The sequence below is a fragment of the Lycorma delicatula genome, chromosome 3 (assembly GCF_047948215.1).
Source record: "Lycorma delicatula isolate Av1 chromosome 3, ASM4794821v1, whole genome shotgun sequence".
In the NCBI taxonomy this organism is placed as follows: Eukaryota; Metazoa; Arthropoda; class Insecta; order Hemiptera; family Fulgoridae; genus Lycorma; species Lycorma delicatula.
This window is the reverse complement of record NC_134457.1, coordinates 77,355,875-77,382,415: the sequence shown is the minus strand read 5'-3', so window position 1 is coordinate 77,382,415 and position 26,541 is coordinate 77,355,875. Positions and strand designations below refer to the sequence as shown.

Genomic DNA, 26,541 nt, shown 5'->3' with positions numbered 1-26,541 from the left:
CGAAAACATCTCATAGAGCTCCGTATACTTACATAGTATGCAGTACATTGTCAGAGTTGTTCAGGATAGTTAATAAGCCAGTGTCACAAGCCATAGTAAGCCAGCCGTATGTGCACAGCAATACGCCGCCCGCTATGCTTTTAGATTATAATATTGAAAAAATTGTTAAGTATCTGGCAGATTGTAAAAAAAACTTTACGTATGATTTTTGTAATATTGAATACTTCTTTCATTCATAGCTTATTTGTCAGTATCTTAAAATAAAGTTAATCCCCTTTTCAAACAATTTCTGGATATAAGATTTAAAAAATACAAATAACATATATTAGTTCATTAATAGTTAAGTACTCAACAAGCTTTTGTACTCGGTATTTTCGTTTGAATTAAATCATTTTCAGAATGAATTACTTAAATCTGTTACTTCATTATTTATTTAATTATATATAAAATAAAAAAAGGAAGTTTCAACGATCGCTAACATTTTCTCTTTAAAAAATAATACGTATAAAAATTATGAGTTGATAAGAAATTGATTTATAACTTTGTTTTATAACGCCATGTGAGCCTTGCTAGATAAAAGTATTACCTTAGAGTACTCGTTTTTCAATCTAAATCATACTGAGCAGAACTGACTTGGTAGACAGTAAAATAAAGAAAAACTTATCCTAGCTACCGTTGCTATGACTAACAGTCCCTAACAACGGCGAACCAGGAAATAAAATTAATTTAAACTTATAACCATAAAATAACAGAACACAACAAAATTAACAAAAACAATACCAACAAACAAACTGGAACAATAATAAAAGCGAGAATACGTAAAAACGAGACACTGGAAGTGATATGGCGAAAACGCGACTGACCGTCACAACACCTTCATTCAGACATTCCACTTAAGTTTCGTAGATAAAAATTTAACGATGAAAATCATCATTGCCGGAGTGGTTGCCTTGGGGATGTTTCCAACCGAAAAAAAATCATACTGGGCTCAATTCCTGGGAAAGTTTTATCTAATTAACTGGATTTTGCTTTTATTATTCTTTTGTTTCTAGAAACAAATTTTGTAAAACAATTTTTGTAAAATTTATTTTTTACAGACTCAAGGCAATCATTCCTGAAAAGTGTGGTTAATTGAACCCCACCACCAAAGAACACCAGTATCCACTGTCTAGTATTCAGATCCGTATAAACGCAATTAACTTTTACTAGGATTTAAACTTCAGAACTTCGACTTCGAAAATCAGCTGTCAAATAACATGATTTGCCACGACGAGTTAACCACTTGACCCGCCCGATGGTCTAAATGCAGAAGTTGAATCGCTAAATTTCATCACTATTGTCACAAAAAAAAATTAAGATAAAAAAACACGATTATGATGGTAATAATTATTAAGTTATTTTTATTACGATAAATACTAGTAGTGAATTTAAATTTTAATATGTATTAATTTTCGTTTTCTTTTTCAGGGAAATTATGTTCAATGGTAGCCTATATTTACTACCATTTTCTGCTGAAAATTTTCGTTCCGATATCCATTCTACGACTTATCGTTGTGTAGCTTCAAATAGCATCGGGATTATTATTTCACGTGAATGCAAACTAAGACCTGGTGAGTCATGTAATCATTTTATTGTTTTATTCATATTGTTGTTTTATTTTACCTTTTTTTTACGTTTTCCAATTTTCCTTTATGTTATCTCTTGTTATAAAAATTTATTTTACTCAACTAAGTAATTTGATTTATTAATAGAATAACTCTACAATATTTTTTTCATACGAGAGTAAAGCCATTATTTTTCAACTCTGAATTATAAAATAATTTTTAAAACTCTTTTTGTGCGAATGTACCTTATAATGTATTTCCTTATGAATCATTTTTATCATAGTTTGAAGTAAAAGAACATAATTTCAACAAAAAAAAAATCACTTTTGTGAAGACTGAACCATAATTTTTTTAACGTCATCCCAGCTCATATTACTTTTTAATGCGGTCTAAACTGCAGCACAAGTGATTTACTGACCCGAAAATTTCACTATAGACATCTCAGTGAATATATACCTGTGATTCCCGCTGTATTCATACATCCAGCTGTAACTCGTTGCTGTAATATGTAGCTAAGAAACATTTACCCTACAGCAATTCACAATGTTGTAATTTAGTATGATATCAAAAGGTCTTTTTATGTTATTTAATTATACCGATAACACTTTATTTTTTATATTAAAAAAAATGGTGTTCGATAAGGAAAAATAAGAAAAAATTATTCAAAAACATCCTTCGTATAAAGAATGCGACTTATCTGTCTGTTTGCGGTTAATTATCCTATTATATTCAAGCTATTGTTTTGTTTCATTGGCGCTAGACAAGACATAATGCACCCTTGACTACGTGGAGCAGCGAGTATTGCAGCAGAAACTTATTGTATGTTAGTCGACTTTCTCTTAAAACATACATATATTTCTTTTATCACAGAATTTATGAAATGACTTCATAACTTTTCGGGATATATGGAAATATCTAGAAGTTTCTTATTGAAACTCGTTTACAATTTAAAATTTAACTGAAATTTTTACAAAATTGAAAGTTATTATGGCGGAAGAAAAAATTAAAAACCAACCATAATGCAGACTTTTCTTAAATATGTAGAACCCCATTTTTTCTCCCTCCAAATTCCTCTCAGATATGCTGTATAAAGCTGTTTCCGTACTTAAATATTAGTCTGTATACATGAAGGGTGTTGAAGATTACATTTTAAATGTTTTGTTATTCTATCGCCAAAAAAATTATAGTTATAATGTGCTCTGTTGTGTATTATCTCCTGTAATTTTCCTGTAAATAAAATTGTAAAGAAATAACTTATATTTTAATACTGTATATGTAGCTGAATAAATTCACTAATATCCTGGATGTTTTTTATTTTTTTTATTTATTCTATTTTCTCTTGTATTAATCAAACGTATGTAATTATTAATTTTATTTATTTTGTTTTGATTCAGTGAAATTTTTATTTATATTATATACCAATGGGAATAAAATTAATTTACCTTCAAATGAATTGTTACGGAATATTAATTATTATGTCAAATATTTATCGAAATGAGATTGTGGGCGTAATAGCCGGCATGAATTATTTTATTAAAAGAATTTTAAAAACTTTTAATTATTTAATTAAAAAGTAATTATATTTATTTGTGGTATCCCATGTAGAATCACCTTCATCAAAACTTTTATCAGATTATTATTTGTAAATATGTTTTTATTTTTAAAGCATAAATGATGTATAATTTGGTGAATTTTACATAATTTTCTTTTATTACTCACATTTGCAGAACATATTATGATAACGCTATATAAGAACAAACACCGTAATTTTAAATGAAGTAGTTGAATTTATAAGTAATTATTATAATTAAAAATTAATATAAATTTGCAGTAACTCTTCTTTTTGATAGATTTTGAAAAATCCCACGCCTGACTAAAATTTGTTACCTAGAAACTTTCAGATGAATGTCCGAGGAGCTTTTATACTACCACCAAGTTTACCTTGGTGGTCGTTACCTGAAAGGTAACGTTAATAATTACAAATTTTCAAGACTTATTTCCTTTATTATAAATTGCAAAAATGCTTTATTGAGGAGATTCACTGGAAACTCCTCATCAAACGCTTATTGTAACTTGTTTTCATTTAGTTAGTTATTCGATTTATTCTTACCATAATCATTAATTGTATAAAAGTAAGATATTAAATTAACTCAAAAATGTATTACTAAACATTTTTAACATCGTTTAAATTTTGTTATTTAATTACATTTTTACAGTTTTTATTTTAATTTCATTTAAATTCAGCTTCTTTTTTGTCAGTTACTTTTGCGACCTTTTACCTTTAATCATTATGTATTAGTGGTATCTTCTAATGATTTAATGTCAAGAAGACACCAAATCTAAATTTAAAAATAGTAAATCAATAATAAAATGGAAATGTGGATATAAAAACAAAATAAAAATTTATTTTCTTCAGTAATAGGCAATGTAATATCCTGGTTCATATTTCATAATTTTACGTTAGCTGGTATATTTTGCATAAATTGTTGCTACTTTGTCAAATTTATTGTATAAAACCCAACCGATAAGGAAGCGCAGAATTATTCTAGTAAATAAGATTTAAAGGAATAGAGTAAAACCCAGGTAAAGCATTGTGATATAGATAGTATAAAGTAAATTTCAAATTTTATTAGGTTAGACATGAGTAAAGTGGTTCACAAGACAGAGCAGTAAGTTTGGGGGTGTAGTAACACAATCTAATCATGTCACCTCGGCCCTTAGTCTGAAGTAAACTACTTACAGCCTCAGCTCCCTCTTCTCACCGCCACCCAAATACCTATCATCTCTGGTCCCATTCCACCCTTCTAACAACATCTTAGCTATTAGGTTCCAACCAACACCGTTCTGTATTTCTCTGAATGAGTTCTACCACTAATTACTGGCAGTATTAATAATACTTATTAGTTATTAGGTTGATGCTCTTAATTAACAGCTAAACAATTGTTAATTAATAGTTATAACCGAAGTGTAACTTCTACAGGATACAATTAGTTTATTATATATCGTAATTATAACTATACTCTAATTGAGATTAAGTTTTGCTGTACATCGTACAAATATATAGATGTGTATGGTGAATGTATATGTATATATACTCATATACACTCTCACAAAATGTCATACCTCACTAATCAGATCGTACTCTAGCAGTACTTTAATGGCGAAACGTCGTGTTCAATCAGAAATTTCTGTATCACCAATATATTTAATAACTCTATTAAGGAAAGTATAACTTCTTAATGCTTTACTTCATCGATGTACAAAATATACCGTGAACGTTTAAAAATTTAGCACTGTTCTAAAAGAAGAAGTAAAAATAATGACCGTGCCAAAAATGATTTTTCCATTTTTTCGGAAGGTCACGGAAAGTCGAAAATGCAAAAGGAGGTAAATTACGTTTATTTAAGAATAAATTCGTTTGTTTTTGTGATTATGCTTTCATTCTTGCGTGTTAAAGTCTATTTCAGTTAATTAGCTCAAGATTGGAAGGACGAGAAATCTTCAAATTTGGAATAGCAGTCTTTTTATATGGGGAATTGATCCTAATGAGATTTGGAGTCGTAGTCTTTAAATGGTGAGAAATTATGAGGATCAAAAATGGTATCTTCGTGGATACGATCTAATGAAAATTTTACTTGTTCGAGTTTTCAACTCATTTAAAAATATGAAAATATTTATTTTTAAAGTTTTAAATAACACCGTTTTAATTGAACCTTAAAATTACTTCCAGAATTCATGTTTTTCACTGAAAATTTGTTTACATCCTTTTATGTGTTAGGTGTTGTTTTTCTGTTTGTTTATACTGTCGCGTTTCACGGCTCGATCAGAATATTGAGAGGTTGACAATTTAGAATGTTTATATAATTACAGTTTATTGGTTTAAAATGTTCATAATTACAACCAGACAAATTAATAATAACAGTGGTGATAAGTACAATAATAATAATACTAATACTAATAATAAAACAGTTAATGAACACAAATATTAATATAGTAATTACAATCACAATAATACTTAGGATAAAAGAAGTCAACGATAATAATATTGCAAGTCAATAACAACAAATCAAACACAAAAATACATAACATAGTACATGAAATGATACATAATCAAAACAATAAGTCATAAAAACAGGGCGTAATAGATAAAGCAAAACAATCAAAATATTACACATCAAATAGTAATAAATGACATTAGTAAATAATAAATACAGATTACACAAGATAGAGTTCAAAATAAATAATCGTTCGGAATTATTTTAGGTAGACAAATAGAAACCCACCGGGTTGGTCTAGTAGAGAACGCGTCTTCCCAAATCAGCTGATTTGGAAGTCGAGAGTTCCAGCGTTCAAGTCCTAGTAAAGCCAGTTATTTTTACACGGATTTTAATACTAGATCGTGGATACCAGTGTTCTTTGGTGGTTGGGTTTCAATTAACCACACATCTCAGGAATGGTCGAACTGAGTATGTACAAGACTACACTTCATTTACACTCATACATATCATCCTCATTCATCCTCTGAAGAATTATCTAAACGGTAGTTACCGGAGGCTAATCAGGAAAAAAGAGAAAAAAGAGAGACAAATAGAAAACTAGAGCCATTAACAAAGAAACCGCTTGTCTTAACTTTTTTTAACCACTAGTCTTGTGTTAACAAACAATCATATTGTGTTCACTTGCAAATAATACCTTTGCTATCAACCCTAACAGTTTATGAATGAAGTTATTGCATTACTTATTTCACTTATACATTTATAGTTTTACTGCAACACGCCGATAGTATTTTTTGGTTACTGGAATTACTCGTGGCATCATCGTACTCGTATCGAACTGAATTCAAGGCTTTCCTCGCTAGACTGACGTCTCGCTTTCTCACACCTGTAACTCTCCTCGCTGAACTGACGTAGTAACGTCTCGCAGAATAGAACTTGCGGGACTGACGTCGTACGCCTCGCAGACTGGTTCTAATAAAACTATTTTTTAGCTTGCCTTACTGGGCTATTTATACTGCTAGCCTCTTTACTTGCCGGACTGGAGCCAACTCGTTGTGTGAGAACGATCAACCAAGGCTTTTCTTTCCCTTGAATTCCAAACCTGGTCTCTTCTCACCGTATAATAGGTGTATATTGTGTGTCAGCGGGCAGTTTAACAAAGGACGATTGTTAAACGAACCTATTCTTTACAAAAAGGGTCTTCTTTTTATCCCTTTCTGGATCCTCCAATTATTATACTTTATATTACTGTCATAATAATTGGTAGAATCCGTTACTCAGGCCCGCTATGCCGGTCTTGTTACAATACATACGTGTACGTTGGCACATATTAAAATTAATTACCACGGATTTGACAAATTTGGGTTCAACAAAATTTTAATCAGATTGTAAAAACATTAGACAAAATGTACGGAGTAAAAGTCGAGATATTTCTACGTAAAAAAGAAGTAATTTTCTGGTAAAATTCTGTAACACCGTTGCCTTTTTTCAGAATCATTATTTAGTTATTGGATTAATTTAATCCTCTATTCCTATATTCTCGTCTATGATCTTTTAACCTTAACATATTAACCACATTCATTGTTCTCAATTATCTGTGTAATTATATCCCAATTTTCATCATTTTCTACAGATTTTGGCTTTTACATATCCTTTTATTACCACATTAACTTAATCTGCCTTAAAGTTGATGTCTGACTTGATTTTTGCTTGTGACGGTCGGTCGCGTTTTCGCCAAGATGCTTCCAGTGTCTCGTTTTTAAGTATTCTCGCTTTTATTACAGTTACTGTTTGTTCATTAATGTTGTTTTTGTTATTTGTTATGTTTTGTCTTTTTTTTCTGTTACTTTATGGTTATAAGATTAAATTAATTTTATTTTCTGGTTCGCCGTTGCTAGGGGCTGTTAGTCAGCAACGGTAGGCTATGGTAAGTTTTTCTTTATTTTACTGACTATCACGTTAATTCTGCCAGCAATATTTATTTATTGAGTGCGAAATAGCGTTTCGGTGCTGTTCGGCTTCATTTTGAGGCTGCAAATACGTTTAAATGTAGAAAGTTTCATGTGCTTACATTTGGGGTTAGGAAACGTTTTGGTAAGGTTATTTCAATTTTTGCATTTCGTTATTTTACATTTTGTACCACGAAGGTTTTCACCTTTGAAGTTTTCTTCAAGTGGTTAGTTTTTAATGTCGCAATCTATTTCGGTTCAGGAGATCAAAAAGTCTGTGTCAGTTCGGGTGCCAGGAAGTCTCTGTGGCATGAAGCCTAAACCTCAAACCTCGGGACAATACGTGATGAACAAGATGAGATATGTGAGGAAGCCTATGAGCAGATTGACTTAGCCAACCTACTGCTCAAGGAACCGGAATTACGCGCGCTCTCACACACAGTGGGAACAGAAGCGATGGAGTCCAACGAACCCTTCAATAAGAGAACCATCCCGTCCTTCCCGGAGCCGGAATCGGAGTTCTTGTGTGGATGGGAGGTATCTGCAGTGGAGAGAGGCGCGCCACCACCAACAAGCCCCGATCAAGAAGCGTAGGGGACCAGGTAGCCCTAGTGAGACAGACCGAATGATGGTGAACGGAGGTAGCGACAGACTGCTGGAGATAGTGGAACCTTTTGTTGCTGTGCGATAAATTCGTGTTAACGGTCAACATGTTTCCAGGCTGGTAGCTGTGCTCAAGGATTGAGCAAGAGAATTGACCAGGGGAATACTGCAAAGATTGATGGTAGCGTATACGAAGAAATACAGATCACAGATGCAAGTCATGATGTGCTGGAGAGAATACTGACATCGGGTGACCTGGATACCTAAAAGGCTCATCAGCATGAAATGAATAAAGACAATTTCCAGAAAGTGGAAGAGGAATTGTTGGTTTGGTCAATGACGAAGAATGAAGGTTCAGTACAGGTGAACTGCAATGGGCTATAGGACGAATAAAGACCAACAAAAGCCCGGCACTAGATGGTGTGACAGGGCTGCTACTGCAAACACTAGCCAATTCAAAAATAACAATATTTTTAATAAATTATTTATTATTTTTAATTAATTACATTATTGTAGCATCTAAAATGCTTCTGGAATAATACTGTTACGTTTTATAGATTGAAAGGGTGATACAAACCAACAGTCACAAATCAGGACGGATTAGTATCACTTACAAAGGTATTTATTCTGATAGAGTGTGTGGATGAAAAAGGATTAAAACTAATTTATCAAAGTCCATCACTGTTTCACTAACAATTTCTCCTCACTTTTAAATAGCCGCATTTAATTCCAGTAAATATCAAGAGAGAAATGTTCATTAGATGAACACTGAAATTTCCTTTACGTAAACTACTTATATAAAAGTACCTTACTATGGAAGTTAGCAATTTCATTATCAATAACATTATCTCATGATCTATAAAGAAACAATTTTTTAGGTAAATAAACTAATCGTATATAACATAAATAGCTAATAATAAAATGAATTCCAGATCCTTTTACTATGAAATAATAAATTGAAAAACAAGATTACACTCAAAGACTGCAACATATTTTACTTAAAATCTAATATCCGTTGAAGATTTTAATAAATAGTTATGGTCAGTTAACACTGAAAAAAGTAAATAAAAAAAGTGCTTGAATTCTTATCCTAAAAATATTTCTTTCGTAATAACTATTTTGTTGTCAACAATTAAAAAGATCTATTATTGTTGTCGTCGTCATCGTTGCAGTTGCCGTTGCTGTCGCCGTTGTCGCTGCCACAGCCGCCACACAATCTTGTTTATTTCAAAATAATCGTTGATAATAGGTGTTTATTTGTATTTGGTTATGTAAAATTTGTATTGTATGTAATTAAAAAAATTACATTTAAAAAAAATATACAATAAGAATAGATTTGCCATAATAATGTAGTAAATCTTACTTCCTATAACATTTGTTGTAAACAAATTTATTCTTATAATTTTTTTAAAATATTTTTACTTTTATTACAGGTTCTGTAATTAAACAGATATTAACATATAACAGTTTCTGTTATCAATTTAAAAGGTTTTTTTGTAACTAGGCCAGTGAGTGATACATTAATTAATAAACTGGGTTAATAATCAGTAACGTATAATACGTTACCTAAACGCATTACGTATTAAAGGTATGTTCCAATACTAAAAGTATTCCTGTTATCGACATTTAAACTTACTACTCAATAAATATATTTACTACCCGTATCAGTTAATTTACCCTGTCCAACCAATAATGTAATAACGCTTAATTGAAAACCCCCTGAAGTTCTTCGGTCTACAATGTAGAACAGCGTAACTCTAATTTAAATGTGTTTCTCTACAAAAGCCAGTTACACAAATTTTTTATTTTATTTTTACGGAATCGTTTTACCTTTTATAAGTTTCTATACATCTTTATTGGATGATGTAATATGATTTTCCTTCAAGCAGAAATTAAAATACGTTTCACGACCCAATTACAAAGACTCTACTTGTCGTTTATGAGCTGAGATTTAACTTAAAAAGACAATCGGGAAATTTTAGTAGCAAACTTTTTTTTCTTTTTTTTTGTTACAAAAATAAACCATTTTATTGTATTTTTTTTAACCAAGAGTAATTTTTTCTCCAAAAGCTAACAATCAACAATTATTGAGTTCTTTATGCATTGTTGCATTTGTTTTAAGATTTTTTTATTAAAACTGATTTAAAATAAGTTTAATTTATTTTCTTCTATTGAAGGGATCTAATTACAGATACAAAATCTTGCTTATGAAATATCTGGATTATATATACTGGTTATTCGTACAGTGTGCCAAACTGGTTGTGAGAAGCCAGGTACTTGTTGAAATAATTATACTATAATTTCTGTAACATTGTACTCCATATCAACCCAGTGTTATTCAGGGTAATTATTTTTAGTAACAAATAAAAACATCTGAATAAACGAAGACAATTTTTTGATCAGTTTTTATTGCATCTTTAGTGAATGAAAAATATTACCTCTAGTTTACTGTGTATTTTGATATTTTTACACTTATTTTGAATAATAGTATCAAAAACTTTATTTTAAAAGGTATCGTTACAAACGCTGCTAAAATATTAGTGCAACTTTATTATTTTCTTTAAATATTTGTTTGTGTTCACTAGTTTTTGTTTCTTGAAACAAAAAAATAAATTAATGTTATTCTGAGGGATACGTTCAAACCGACCTGTTAATGCACACTTGTTATCTAATTCATTTGACAGGCGAGCCCCTACGTGTGAGTTCCTGCTTGTGTAAGTGTTAATGTATTTCACCAAGTGTAAGTTATGTACGCTGCTCAACCGCCTACGCTAGCATATCTTTAGTGTAATTTACTAAGGATTTACTACACGTGTTAATCTACGTGTAAAAAAATATTTTTTTTAAATTCTTGCAGAGCGTCTTCGTACTTTTTTTCTTCTCTTCCTTGTAGGAAAAACAAAAGAAAATTGAAAAAACCTATACGTGCAGTTCGTAAGATCATATTGTGAAGCGTGATAAACCCCCACTTATCTTCGCAAGCCTAACTTCATGCGTTAAGTTTCTGGCATAATAACAGGATCGGAGGGAAGGTACCCTCTGTAAAATCAACTTTAAAATTCATTCCTAAGACAAAATCACTTGTATGAGTGCCATCTATTTCTCCTATTACAGAAATGAGAATATATTAAATATGTTTCTGTAGCAACAAAATTAAGTTATTTCTATTTAATGTTTTTATTGTTGAGAAATCTTTTAATAATTTTATTCCGATGAGTTATATAAGAATTAGAATTTAGTAATTAATCAGACTTATATGTTCCTTTCTCAAACCAAAATCAGAATTAGTATTAACTTATTATTTTTTATAAAGTTTTATATATGTAAGTAAAAGTAAACAACCGCTATATAGCTCAATTTTAGAAGGGACAGCTTCTTTGGGAACGTGCATGCACCGCGTACGTTTGTGTGAAATCGCCTAAACCCATTCGTGAGCGCGCGCGCGCCCGCACAAACACACACGTAATGTATATATATATATATATATAGTTAAGAATAAGAAAATAATTCTTTCTATGGTTTGGATTACAAAAAATTCGCACAATTCATTCAGAAATTACTGTGAATACATGAATTTAGTTTTATTTTTAGCGTCCTGTAAGAGTACTCGGGGTGTTGCAGACACAAGAAATACTTACCCTTTCTTACGTTTCGTAGTTTTTATGATTTTTTTCTGATTTAAACGCTAAAGTTTATTCAAAAATGCTTGGTTTATATTTTTTTATTGTTATCATTATTTCTATTTTTGGCTTGTTATGGCAGAATTTAAATCAGTAATTAAGAATAAAAAACCTCATAATGAAGCACGTGAAATCGTCAATTTCATCCATTATGAAGTTGTATCGTCCAACCATTGCAAAAAAACCTATACAGTGCACGAAATAAATGCCTCAACATAGTATCGTGTTGATGTTGGTGTATATTTACTTTTCGATTAAACTTGCACGTATATATATATATATATATATATATATATAAAAGAACATGTCGTGAGTGATTCATAATCAATGCTGAGCAGAAAACTACTGCTCATTAAAAATGTAAGATAAATTAATGAAAATTTGTATACACGTTCTTCTTACGGTGTAAGTGCATACTAAGATAACATTTTTTGAAAGGGTTAAAATGAGTTTAAAAGGATAAAATGGAGTAAAAATGAAATATACTATTCTTTTTATTTTCTCCGTAACAAATGAAGATAACAACTTGATTTTTGGTGTTTGTAATCTCCCTGTAAATATCAAAGGAAAATTGTTTAGATATTTTGAAATTCTACCTTCAAATGGGAGAAGAAAGGTTAAAAGATTTCGATAAATAATTGTAAATATCCCCATTTCCAACAAACTAAACGAGATATTCGTTAGATTTTGGCTTACAAATACTCTTCAGATAAATATCAAAAAATAATTTTCGGATTTTTTTAATTTTAATATTTAAGGGATAGATAAGCATTTTTTTTTAGATTCTTGCCATTTTACTATCGCTATTCAAAACAATTTTTGAGATTTGGTAATATTGTGATGATAGTTTATATTTGTAATTCTGATTATGTATTTCAAGAGCGAAACCGCGACGAGAAATCCGAAAACAAATTAGTGGGTCCCGAACTGATCAAACAGTTGCTTTGAAGAGATTACAATACACTGATAGTTTTTATAAATTGGATAGCAATACATTACACATTTTATACATTTTTAATTATAATTATTATTCTCACAAGCATGAGTTTTTTGTACACAGTGGGGTCAAGGGGGCAGAGCCCTGACCGCGACTGGAAACGTAAATAACCATATAGCGCGGAAGAAGCCAAATAGCGGTGATGATAGTTTACTGCAAGTGTGTCAAACTTACCCATGGAGTACATGGTCCCAAGCTGATCATCGGTCTGCTGGCATGATCAGCTGAGAACTCCATGTTGTATGAAGTGGGACGCTTTCTGCTGCGACGACGATCATCTAGATCTGACGTCTTTTAGGGGGAAGTCAAGACAAAGTCCCGGTGGGGGAGCCCCTTGGGGACTCAAAAGACCGATACCCGGCTCCTGGGGTGGTGATGAAGGTTACGGCATAGCTGGATCTGTTCTCCTCACAGGCAGGTATAATGTAAAAGAGCCAATCGGCGGGCAGACCTGCCTTACCGGATGTTCAGCTGGTGGGCGGGAAGGCCCGTTAAAGGACACTCCCTTAGACTGCGTTATACTTAACTGTGGGTCCGGCTCCGGGAGGGGTTATAAAAAGATAAACAAAAAAAATAAGGTGCGTCAAACTCAATTTAAACACGGTCCTCTTAACGGATTTGGTAAGATTCACGCGGACCACAACTCATAAGTGAAGATTCAGGAATATGGATAAGATAATTAAAACACATTATGTAGTTAAGTTTTAAGGTAATAATTTATAATATTGCTATATCATTGGTTTTATTTAAACATTTATTTAATTTAATGTATTTTTAAAACTAAAATAAGTTTTTCCAGAAACTTGCCAGCGCTTTCCTCCTACTAGTTTCCCAATATCTGGATTCAAAGACTGAGAATCGGCAATCTTCATTATGGCAGAAAGATGTTTATCAGTTAATCTTGATCTGTGAGCCGTTTTATTTAATTTCATGGACGAAAATAGTTGCTTGCACAAGTACGTACTCCCAAAGTAGCATAAAATTTGTGCAACAATCCTTTTAATTTCCGGGTATTTCTCACCTAAATAAGAATATATTTTGGGTGTGGTATATTAACGTTGCGTTATTTCTTTTATATTCATCAGGATTTACAGGAGATGCTTGTGAATCGGCTTCCTGAACAGTCGTACGAGTAGTGTTTACTTGAACCATAAAGCTAACTGAATTAGGTATAAGTACGTACTTGCATGAATACGCTGATTATATACATACAATGACTGACTATCTACATATAATATAAATACAATAACAAATATTAATAAACAAGTAGATAAATAAATAACTTTAATATTTCGAATAGATCAGATCACAAGTAAATTAATTATTTTGCTTGACACATAACGGAAGAGTACCATCATTTCTTCTTTGAATATTCATCTTTTGATCTATCTTAATAATAATTTTCGTATTCTTTTTTGAAATTAAAAATGTAAACATGGCTGATATGCGTAAAAAACACTCAGTATGAGTCACATTTAGATTTAAGATATTAGTTTTCCATAATTAAATGTTTTTTAAGTTTAAAAAAACCATCTTTGAAAATATTATTTTTTAAATACTCTATCTCTTTATAATGAAATTATGCTGTAGTATCATGATATCGTGCTATTTTATTTTATTTTGACTATATGCGTGCAATACTTAAAACGCATATTTGCACACATACACACACACACACACACACACACACACACACACGCACACACACACACACACACACACACACACACACACACACACACACACACACACACACACACATATATACAAAGAGTTCTTGTTTTTGGAAGAAAGATACGAATGGCTGATAGACAGTGAGCTTCTTGAGAAAGTTTTGCAATCATTTTGATCAGTACATTTCTTTAACTTTCTTTTTTAGAGTTTTTTTAGCTATTGAAACTTTCTTCTTCCTTCACTCTATAATCACTTTTCCCGTATCCAGTAGTCAGCTACTTATTTTGTGCATCTTTGAGCAAAAATTTTAAAATTAATCATCAAAAAATGTTTATTTAAGATGTTAGATGTTTAATAAAAAAAAACGTAATAATGTTAAAAGAAACTAAAGTTTTCCTGTTATTCGTAACGATAATGAATGACGATAATATTAGTAATAAAATGACTTATTATTTAAATCACATGAAATTGATTTTTCATAAGCTAACATTTAACTGCTGTTAAATGTGAAATATTATCACAAACAACTTTCATAATAACAAATTTACATCAGGGATCTACTTTTCCTAGAATTATTACGTTTATTTCCTAATGTTCATTAATATTATGAGTAGTGATTATTAGAAGTAATATTTATAAATATTATAAACGTGTAATAACACAGAGGTTCAAAAACAATCACTGAGGATAAAATAACATCAAGTAAATGAATGTTTACTGATTTATATCGCAAACTACTGGCATCCTTTGTAAGATGGTGTCAAAGAGTATCTGATCGTAAAAGTCTCATCTGTCTGAAAAGTCTGAACTGAAAAGTGTAAAAGTCTAAATCTAGAAACAGATGAGAAAAGGGGAGAAAACCAAATTAAAAAAAAAAAAATGTTCATGCTATATATATATATATATATAAATTATTAATGTTCATATTAATTTAGTTTATAACATTATGTTTGATATTCTTAAATCTAATAATGGCTAATAATAATAATTATTATCTATTATATATATAATATAATACGTACATAAAAGCGTCCATCAGATTTCACGCCCTAAGAGGAGTATGACTGTATAATTGTCATAATTAACAAAAAGTAATAAGAAATTCAAAAACTGATATTCAGTTCGCATAGATATTATGTATAAAGAAGATTTGATTTAATTTGATAGTATTCATTTCAGTAAGTAAAATTAAATCCTTTTCTGTAATTTAAAATTAGAACTAGACTACTAACTTAAAGAAGTTCAGTGGATGAGCACACAAGTTTATGGTGTGGAGATCTATTGTGAACTGTAATCAAATAGTTCCCAATTATTATTATTATTTTTTTTTTTAAGAGATTATTGAAATCAAATAATTAATCCTTTAAGTCAATATAATATTTTAATATTACGTCCGCTTCAAAAATATTAGTTCCGGTTTCAAAAAAATGATACAGTGAAAAAAATGAGATTTTTTCAACGAGGTGCAAAGTTGAGTTTCCAGATATTCTATATATATATTTTTTTAATTCTTCATTCGAGAGGTTATTCTGTTTAAAAATATATATGTATACAATAAATTTAAATAGAGACATTTTTGATAAAAACAGTAGGTCATCTGAAAGAATAATGGAAAATAAATAAAAAAATAAATCATAAATTAAAAAATTTAACATCTTATGTAAACAAAAACGTATCCCTTTTTTTATATTAAATTGATTTTCATTTTTATAACTGCAATTACTACTTAGGCCTAATGTTAGTAAACAGTAAAGTTGTTTAATTCTACTGATAGCTATATTCTTATCTGTTCTAACTACCTTTGTTCTACCTCATTGCTGTAATATAAGGAAAGTATCTAAGGTACAGAAGTCACACTAGTCAGAGTTGCTTTCGCTTAGAGTGGGTGGTTAGTTTATTATATATCAGTTCTACTTTTTTCTGTATGTTTTTTTTTCTTATGAGAAAAATAAACAGAAAATAATCAGACAATTGTACGTCGGAATTATACAATAATACAGGAAGAGTAATATGAAGCAGCACCTCCATGATAAGAGTACTTGAACAATAGAAAATTAAATACGTTAAAGAATTTGCTTTCCCCTACCGAGCAAAGGAAATGTATGCAATGCATTTTTTCCTATAGAAAGGGTTACGTTAATTTGTTCAGTTCCATTAAAGTCTCAGTCATTCATATGGACAGAACACACGTAAAGGTGCAAGTGCAGTGGTCAATGTTGTCTTTTCTCTGAGGAATGATGTTTATTTTTCGATCAATGATTGTGGTGAGCAGAGAAGAATAAAGCTATTGTGCAAAAGAACTAACTGAATTTTTGTGAGCTTAGCATGTTGATATGTAACACTATTGCAGATGATAAACAATAAATTACGTAGTAAAATTCCATTTCAATAAGATCTTCATTAATTAATGTTAAGGTGGTACGTGATATCTGAATTCCTTTTGAATGGGTAGACACTTTCAGGATTATTATTTTACGTACAACCGCTTGGACACGCTAACATATAAAAATGCCTTTTATAATTATTATTATTCACTTTAAAAAAACTGATAATAATAATGATTATTTTTAAATAAAGACAATAAAAATAATTTAAAAGAGTAATGATAATACTCTGTTTTAGGAAGTATCTAATCTAGGATATTAAGCTTTTGATCTTTTTATAGTTACGTTATTTCTAATTTTTACTGTTAAACTAAATAATTGTAGTTCTTATAGATTAAATTATTTTTCAAAAGTTAATTGAAAATAATTATTGCCCTACCCTTTCACCAGAATTCGAAAAAATATATGTACTCGTATATACACACAGAGTGTTCCACGAAGAAACTTTCAGGACATGTTATACTGGTAAAAATAATGAAAAAAATCCTATAACGTTGGTCTGGAAACGCTTTGTTTTCGAGTTAAGGCTAGCAAAAGATTTCACTCGGATTTCAGCTGTTCTAATAAAAAGAAGCCCTCTACTGTACACACATTTTTTGGACCCAAATTAATGAGTAAAGTTCGTAATTTCTTATGTAATTTAAATTGAGAAATAGAATATTACAGGTTTCAGAACTCTAAGTTTCAGTAGTTTTTCAGATATCCAACGTAAAACACAAAACTCGGTGTCAAAAAACAATTTTTTTTAGGTTTGTAGTACATTAGTTTTTTTAAATGACTAATAAATGCGAAAGATTTAGTAACAAAACTTGTAGAGAATTTATTTCTGAGAAAATTAATGTAGAATTTCCGTTACAAAATAAAAAAAAAGTGACATCGGCATATTCCTGGTTAGAAAATTGAAACCGCATACTTACACCACGATATAACACTACACTTCTTTTAACTGTACGATAATTTAAGACAATAGATTCCAACGAAGTTCACAATTTTCATTGTTAACCATCTGTCAGTATTGCCAACCTGTACAGTAAAACTTTTTTAAATATTTCTAAAGTAACATATATTTCAATTTAGATTTTTACGTAATTATTTCGTTCTACCTGTGTAAATTATTGAATATACACAGGTAAAATATTGTTTTAAAAATTATGTATTTCTTTTAAAATTATTTTCGGTAATTAGCGTTTTTTTGTTTTTTAAATAATAAAAAGAATTAGGTACAGAAAGAATAATATAATCTTCTGTCTGTTTTTCGTCTGTTTGGCTTCAATAAAAAAACTGATTTTAAAAGTTTTTGTTTACTTTTTAATGGCTGTATTATATTAATTTTTTCAGAATTCAATTCTCTACAAGTTTTGTTACTAAATCTTTGCATTTATTAGTTATTTAACAAAGCTATTGTACAACAAAACTAAAAAAAAAAGATGTTTTTTGACACCGAATTTTGTGTTTTACGCAGATATCTTCAACATTACTGGAGTTATAGTCCTTGGATCTATTTTATCCTATTTCCCAGCTCAAATTACATAAGAAATCACCAACAAATTACTCCCTAATTTTGGTCCAAAAAATTAAAGTAGGGCTTCTTTTTATTAGAAGAACTGAAATCCGAGCGAAATCTTTTGCTAGCCGTAACCAAAAGAGAGCGTTTCTATATCTATGTTTATTTGAACGTTTTTAATTATTTTCAACAGTAAAACATGTACTGAACGTTTCTTTGTTTCTTCGTGGGTCACTTTGTATGAAATATAATGGATTATAAAGAATCAACTGTTTTTATTTAAACAAAGTTTTTTTCGTTTTTATTTTCGGTTCTATTTATTATTTTTTTCATTTTATTGCTGAGAAAGGTTAATAATATAAAATACATGACCAGGTCTTTATATTTTATTTATTTTAAATTATTTTCCCATTCATTTTTCAACGCTTAAAATGAAGGTTTATATTTACAAAGTTTTAAAGAATGATAATAAACTATTATTATTGTTTTCCAAGAGAATCTTTATTAGGAAATAAAGTACACAAAAGTTTTTATTAAATATTTAATTTAAATTTTTATTAGGAAATAAAGAGAATTTTTATTAGTAAATTTAATCTACTTTTAATAAGTAGATAAAAATATTTATATTAAGTAAATATTTATAATATGTAGAAAAAAATAAGCAGTAAAAATATTTTACTATAGTTCAGAGCACAAACACGAATATAACGTATTTTGGCTGAACAGACTCTAAAATTAAGAATAATTGTGTTAAAGGATTGGGGCGGTAATGTTAATTCCAATCTAAGAGGAGTGTATGTTATTTATTTTCTTTTTGTCTTCAGTCATTTGACTGGTTTGATGCAGGTCTCTAAGATTCCCTATCTAGTGCCAGTCGTTTCATGTCGGTATATCTCCTACATTCTACATCCCTAACAATTTGTTTTACATATTCCAAACGTTGTCTACCTGCACAATTTTTCCCTTCTTCCTGTCCCTCCAACATCAAAGCGACTATTCCAGGATGCCTTAAGATGTGGCCTGTAAGTCTGTATCTTTTTTTAGCTATATTTTTTTCCAAATGTTCCTTTCTTCATCAGTTTGCCGCAACACCTCTTCATTTGTCACTTTATCCACCCACCTGATTTTTAACATTCTGCTATAACACCACATTTCAAAAACTGCTAATCTTTTCTTCTCAGGTACTCCGATCGTCCAAGTTTCACTTCCATATAAAGCTATGCTCCAAACACATACTTTCAAAAATGTTTTCCTAATGTTTAAATTAATTTTTGATATAAGAAAATTATATTTCTGACTGAAAGCTCGTTTTGCCTGTGATATTCGGCATTTTATATCACTCCTGCTTCGTCCATCTTTAGTAATTGTACTTCCCAAAAAAACAAAATTCTTTTCCACAATCTTTCCTCTGCTATTTGTTTATCCAGTGATCTATCTGCATTATTTCTACTACAATTCATTACTTTCATTTTGTTCTTGTTTATTTTCATGCGGTAGTTCTTGCGTAGGACTTCATGTCATTCATTTCTTCTTTTAAATCTTTTTTACTGACTGCTAGACTTACTATATCAGGAAATCGTAGTATCTTTATCTTTTCAACTTGCACTGTTACTCTAGATCAAAAGTTTTCTTTTTCATCATTAACTGTAGGTTTTATGTAAAGATTAAAAAGTAACGGAGATAGGAAACATCCTGATCGGAATCCCTTTTTTATTACGGCATCTTTCTTATGTTTTTTTCGATTATTACTGTTGCAGTTTAGTTCTTGTAAATGTAAACAATTGTTCTACCTCTATACTTGAACCCTAAATTTTTTAATATGCTGAACATTTTTTCCAATCTACGTCATCGAATGCCTTTTCTAAGTTTATAAATGCCATATATGTTGGTTTTCTTTTCTTTAATCTTCCTTTTACTATTAATCTGAGGCCTAAAATTGCTTCTCTTGTACTTTTCCTGAAACCAAATTGGTCTTCTCCTAACACTTCTTCCTCTCTCCTCTCAATTTTTCTGTACAGAATTCTAGTTAAGATTTTTTATGCATGAGTAGTTAAGCTAATTTTTTTTTGTATTCTTCACATTTATCTGCTCCTGCTTTCTTTGGTGTCATGACAGTAACACTTTTTTTGAAGTCTGACAGAACTTCCCCTTTTTCATAAATGTTACACACAAGTTTGTATAATCTATCAATCGCTTCCTCACCTGCACTGCGCAGTAATTCTACAGGTATTCCGTCTATCCCAGGAGCCTTTCTGCCATTCAAGTCTTTTAATGCTCTCTTAAATTCAGATCTCAGTATTGCATCTCCCTTTTCATCCTCTTCGACTTCTTCTTTCTCTATAACACCATTTTCTAATTCAATTCCTCCTTATACCGCTTCGATGTATTCCATCCACCTATCGACCTACTCTTTCGATTATAAATCGGTGTACATCTTTATTAAACACGTTATTAGATTTTAACTTATGTGCCAAAAAATTCTCCTTTATTTTCCTGTATGCTTCGTCTATTTTACCAATGTTAATTTCTCTTTTCACTTCTGAACACTTTTCTTTAATCCACTCTTCTTTCGCTAGTTTGCACTTCATGTTTGTAGTATTTCTTAACTGTCGATAGTTCCTTTTACTTTCTTCATCACTATCATTCTTATACTTTCTACGTTCATCCATCAGTTGCAATATATCCTCTGATATCTAAGATTTTCTACCAGTTCTGTTTGTTCCGCCTAAGTTCGCTTCTGCTGATTTAAGAATTCCCTTTTTAATATTCACTTTGTTTCTATATTTTCTACCTTATCTTTTTTACTCGACCTCTTGCGATGTCCTCCTAAAACATTTTCTTTACCTCCTCTTCCTCAAACATCTCTAAATTCCACCTGACACCTATTCTACAGGTTTTTAAACCGCATTCTACATTTCATTATCACTAAATTATGGTCGCTATCAATGTCTGCTCCTGGATATGTTTTGCAGTTTGACTAGTTGATTTCTAAATCTTTGTTTAATCATGATATAATCTATCTGATACCTTGCAGTATCACCTGGCTTTTTCCATGTATATATTCTTCTATTATGATTTTTAAACTGAGTGTTGGCAATTACTAAATCATACTTCGTGCAAAACTCAATAAATCTTTTCTTTATTCTTAATTGAAGTGTAATTGTATTTTATTAAGCTTCCTTTTAATAATTTTTATAATATAGGATAATTTATTGTATAATGTTTTTTATACAAAATAATCAGATACTTAATGTGCTATCTAATTTGAAAAAAAAATAATGAAAGTTATTTCTGTAAAAATAGGTAAATACTGTTCTCTTGTAATTTTATTATTAGCATGTAAGAATAAAAACATAATTAATATACTTTACGAATTTTGATATTCATGACTTACCTTATTTTAAAAAAAGTGTGCAGTTTTCAAATCCATGCCGTAAACTTTATTTTTAATTAAAATTTATAAAAATTTGCCTGAGTTTTGAATTTTATTTTTAACCAAACTTCTTGGAGGTAACAGCTGGGAGGGCTTCAGCAAACATTCAGAGCTCTCCTTCCTAAAATAGATCTAATTAAAGTGAACATTTCCTTACATTTTTATAAATTTTAAATTAAATTAAACTAGGAAACTCATGCTGCTTCACAGCATCAGTAAATAAATTAAGTTATGATTGATAATTTACTTTTTGATTCATTAGACTTCCTTCCAAACAATATTAGCTATGCATCGACCTCTATCAGCTATACATTGACCTGCAGTGTGCAAATGGTTTCATCTCCACTTGCACAATTCTAAATGAATTTGCGCTTAATTTGGACAATATTGTCCAAATGTTGTTCATGGGTGAAAACTGGTTTAGGTAAGTAGAATTTTACTCGGTCCAAAATTTTCGTTGAGCCTTGTTGATGGTCATGCAAAATGCTAACCATAGAGTGAGGAAATGCGTAAGTTCCCTCAAAACATTTTTCTGAATTGAGTGATAGAAGATGGTGTGGCTCATTTGATGGCACTTGATATGATAAGTGTTTTACGATACGTATAAATTCTGTATTTTAATTATTGCTGAAATATTTCGATTTCAATACCACTGAGGTAATTCTTTGAGTATTAGAAAAGTTACTTTCCCTTAAAACTTCTCTCGTAATTGAGCGAGTGTCGTCGGTAGTGCATGCTTGTGGCCTGATATAATGAATGTATTAAGATCCCCAACCAAGTCCGTGACTAAATAAGTTATTGAGTAAGGGACTAAATTAATTGAGTAATTGTAGAAAAACTAATTTTTTTTAATAACCTGCTGTAATCGATTTAAAAACCATTCCTAAAGAGTTTTATTTTTCCAATTTGATAAGGGTTTGATTAAGATTCTTTAAAGAGAAAATTTCTTTTTTCGAAATTTTGGAGCATTTCTTCTAGAGCGTATCTTAAAAGTTTCATCCTTTCGGACTCTTCTCCAAATACCTTGCTATTCTTAAGGTTTTTAACAATTTTCTTAATTTCTTATTTTTTTCGATGGTAGAAATTTTTCTTTCAGACAATTTGTTTTTGTCCTTTCTTTTAAGGGGGCTACTGTTTGTTATTATTGATTAATTTCCCATTTTACTTTTTAAAGTATAAACTGTACCTCTTTAAACGGTATCTCTTTAATCTTGATTTAAATGTTTTGTAGAAGTCTCATTTATTTTATTTGAAGTCTTCTTCGAATTCGTTTAGTTATTGGTTTTTAACGCTTATCTTGTTTTTAATAAAGAATTTGGCTGTTTTCTTTCTTTATTGTTTGAAGACGTCTTAATTTTTGGTAGAGTTCCATTTATTCAGAGTTAAGATCTTTTGAGAAGAGTTTCTTTGTAGCTTTCGTTCCATCATCTATTATTCTTATTTTTATTGGCTGGAAGGATTGTCTTTTCTGTGATTCTTTGAGATTCGAGTATTTCTGAATTAATAAGGGATTTTATTATTTTACCTTCTTGTTGAAATTTTTCTACCTTATATTGTGTATTCTTTTGGTAGTAACTCCTTTCTTATTTAAGATAAACTCTATTTTTATTTTGTTGGAGATTCTAGGATAATAAGCGTAATAGATTCCATCAAACGTATAAGACTGGAATTGTTAGTTCCAAAATTTCCCATTTTTAATTAACTTTCTTTTTTTTTCTGTTTAGCCTCCGGAACCACCGTGAGGTATTATACTTCAGAGGATGAATGAGGATGATATGTATGAATAAATGAAGTGTAGTGTTGTACAGTCTCAGGTCGACCGTTCCTGAGATGTTTGGTTAATTGAAACTCAACCACCAAAGAACACCGGCATCCACGATCTAGTATTCAAATCAGTATAAAAGTCTTTACTAGGATTTGAACCTTAGAACTCTTTAACTCATTTTTTTTTTCGATAAACGGCTATGTAGAAACATCATGAGGAGGTAATGTTGGTACTAACTAAAATTTTATCAAAAAAATCTCCTCCAAAAGATTTTCGTCAAAACACCTTTTCCGACAACGAAAATCAATCCTGATCAAGATTTAACCATGCATCTCTTTGATCCATCCAGGCAAAATTCCTAGGCACTTCTTTTAATTATTTTTGAGTAGAACATCTGCTAATTATTGATGTGATTAATGTAATATATAATAATGCACCGATATAAATAATTATTTATTTTGTATAAATCAAAATTTATTCCAATATACAGTTATCAAACATACTTTATCCATATAGAAATTTTTCACCTAAATTTTAATATTTTTGGACTCATGCACCTGAAAATTGTTATGAAATAACAAAAAATCAACAAGATAATTTTTTTGTTAGGATTACTTTCTTTTAGATTACTACACCATGTTAATATTTTATTAAAATAAACGTTATTTTTCTAAATTAGAAATATTTTTTTAAAATAAGGTTTATAACAATATGAGAACAAAATATACTAAAATTACACTGATGATTCAATCATTTATTTTTGTTCAGCATGAAGTATTTAATATCCTAGCGTATTAAAAAATAAAAATAAAAAAAACATCTCTACGTGTGGCTGCGTTATTGTTGTTGGCAGTTTTAAATTTTATAAACACTTGACGTGCTGTCAGGTCAAAAACTTTCATACACAGACACCTCTGTTAATACAAATGATGTATTATATACTGTAGACCCTTCAAAAAGGGAACTATTTATATACAGTTAGCTATTAATTCCCTGCCATCAAAGCTTAATAATAATCTACCTTTACAGCAAAAATAAACTTTACGGTTGACCTAACAAATTATGTTGTTCTATACAGTATTGTAAAAAACAGTTCATTTAAATTTTGTCGTTCAACGCTGTAATAACTTACAAAAATTCGATTGTTTTACAACAAACTTTTATGTGATATTTATTTACAATACAAACTAAAATTTAGAGTGTTTAATTTTGTATGTAACTGTGTATGTGTGTGTGTGTGTGTGTGTGTGTGTGTGTGTGTTCAGTTTTTAAATAGAGTACGACCAATAAAAATTTAAAAAATTTCGATCTTTTTTTTAACACCATTTTGAACTATAGTTAATTTTCTTAGGTATCTATTCTGATGTAAAAAAACTTAACTGATGGATGTAGAACCTAGTTATAATAAAAATGACTGATTCTCCCTAATACATGTTATCTTTAATATTTATGCTACTCAAACTGTTGAACAATGTACGTTTAATGTTTTACATGTATAATGAGCTTGAATGAATCAGCTCCATTCCTAGAACACTCACGTTCTTTGTCCAGTTCAAGAACGTGAGGTATTTCCCGCACTGCTCATGCTCTTCGCTTATGTTTGAAGGATCAATTAGAAAACGTTTCATGACGTCACTCTGTTTACATTAAGGGATAATCATTTTTTTTTATTAGAATGACACAGAAACTTTACAATCTGTTCACTAAGATAATTAAACAATAAGTAAATAAGATAAATATTTGAACTAATATAAAATAGTCACCGACCCAGCGACTGGTGACTTAACGAAACAACGAATGAAAGAAATGAAATAGAAGAGCACTCCGTACAGCCAGACCATGAAGTCACCTAATTGAAACGGAAAGGCAAACCAAGAATATTGTTCCTAAGCAATCCTGAAAAATCACTGATCGTGTTATCCAATAAACTGACCGCCAAATAATAAAATAACCGTATATTTGATACCATATAGGCTGACCAGACAGATTTCCTGCCGAATGGTTTGCAACTTAAGATAATTATATATGAGGCTATTGCTTATGTACCAGGACATATTTAGCATTTTTCACAATGTTTTTATCTGGTAGCGTTCAAGTATGTCAACATTGGAGTTGCTGCAGTACCTCACAATTCAAGCCTGTAAGTACAAACAGACTTCAAAACTAATTTATAAATCAACAATTTACTTTCTACTGAAAGCCAAGATCTATGTCCTACCAGCCATTACGTGTTTTTAAACTTGAGATCCAACTGTTTCCGCTTAGATTTGATGTTTCGCCCAAGCAAGTCGTCGGTCAAGATGAAAACTGAAATATTTACAGTCCTGGAATCTCGGAATCGGAACATTGAAGATAGATAGAGGAAGACGTGTTCCTTACGAAGGGTGAATGTGACGTGCTTTCATTTCATTTCGTTTATTTTTATTTTCCAACACGTAAGCCACGATTTGAGAAGAGTGATATTGTCTTAAATAAAACGAGGCGCAACAGCCGGATCCTCGTAGACAGCAAGAATTCCAGTATCGTCAGCAAACGTTGCAACTGTGGTAACGTTGCAAGTCAGCCGTAAACAGAACATACAAGATGGAACCGAGAACGCTTCCTTGAGGTACCCCTGATTTAATAACGAAAAAATCCGTCAAAACCTCTCCATTTTTAACCTGAAAACACCTGTATTCTTTGTAAGATTTCAGCACTACGTAGAAAACATGCGGTAAAACCTTATTCAGTTTATAGAGCAACCCTACATGGCAAACCTTATCAAAAACCTGACTGACATCGACGAAAACTCCTGAACAGTATTGTTTCTAGTCTAGAACATTATTTATAACGTTAACAATCCTCTTCGCCTGCTCCACAGCATTATGTTGCTCCATAAACCCAAACTGGTGAGCCGGAATTTGATTGTTCACGAACTGCTTCAGTCTTTTCAAAAAGAGCTTTTCAAACTCCT

At 30.5% G+C, this 26,541-nt stretch overlaps 1 protein-coding gene across 1 annotated transcript in view; it reads left to right on the top strand.

The window, feature by feature from the left end:
• Positions 1–1,473: 1,473 nt before the first annotated feature.
• The window catches only part of LOC142321719 (cell adhesion molecule Dscam2-like), a 187,715-nt gene continuing 162,647 nt past the window's right edge, over positions 1,474–26,541 (top strand). Inside the window, exon 1 of the mRNA XM_075360021.1 lies at positions 1,474–1,610. Within this exon, the coding sequence (XP_075216136.1) occupies positions 1,475–1,610 (136 nt within the window). The 5' untranslated portion in view covers position 1,474. The remainder of the gene's footprint in view (positions 1,611–26,541) is intronic.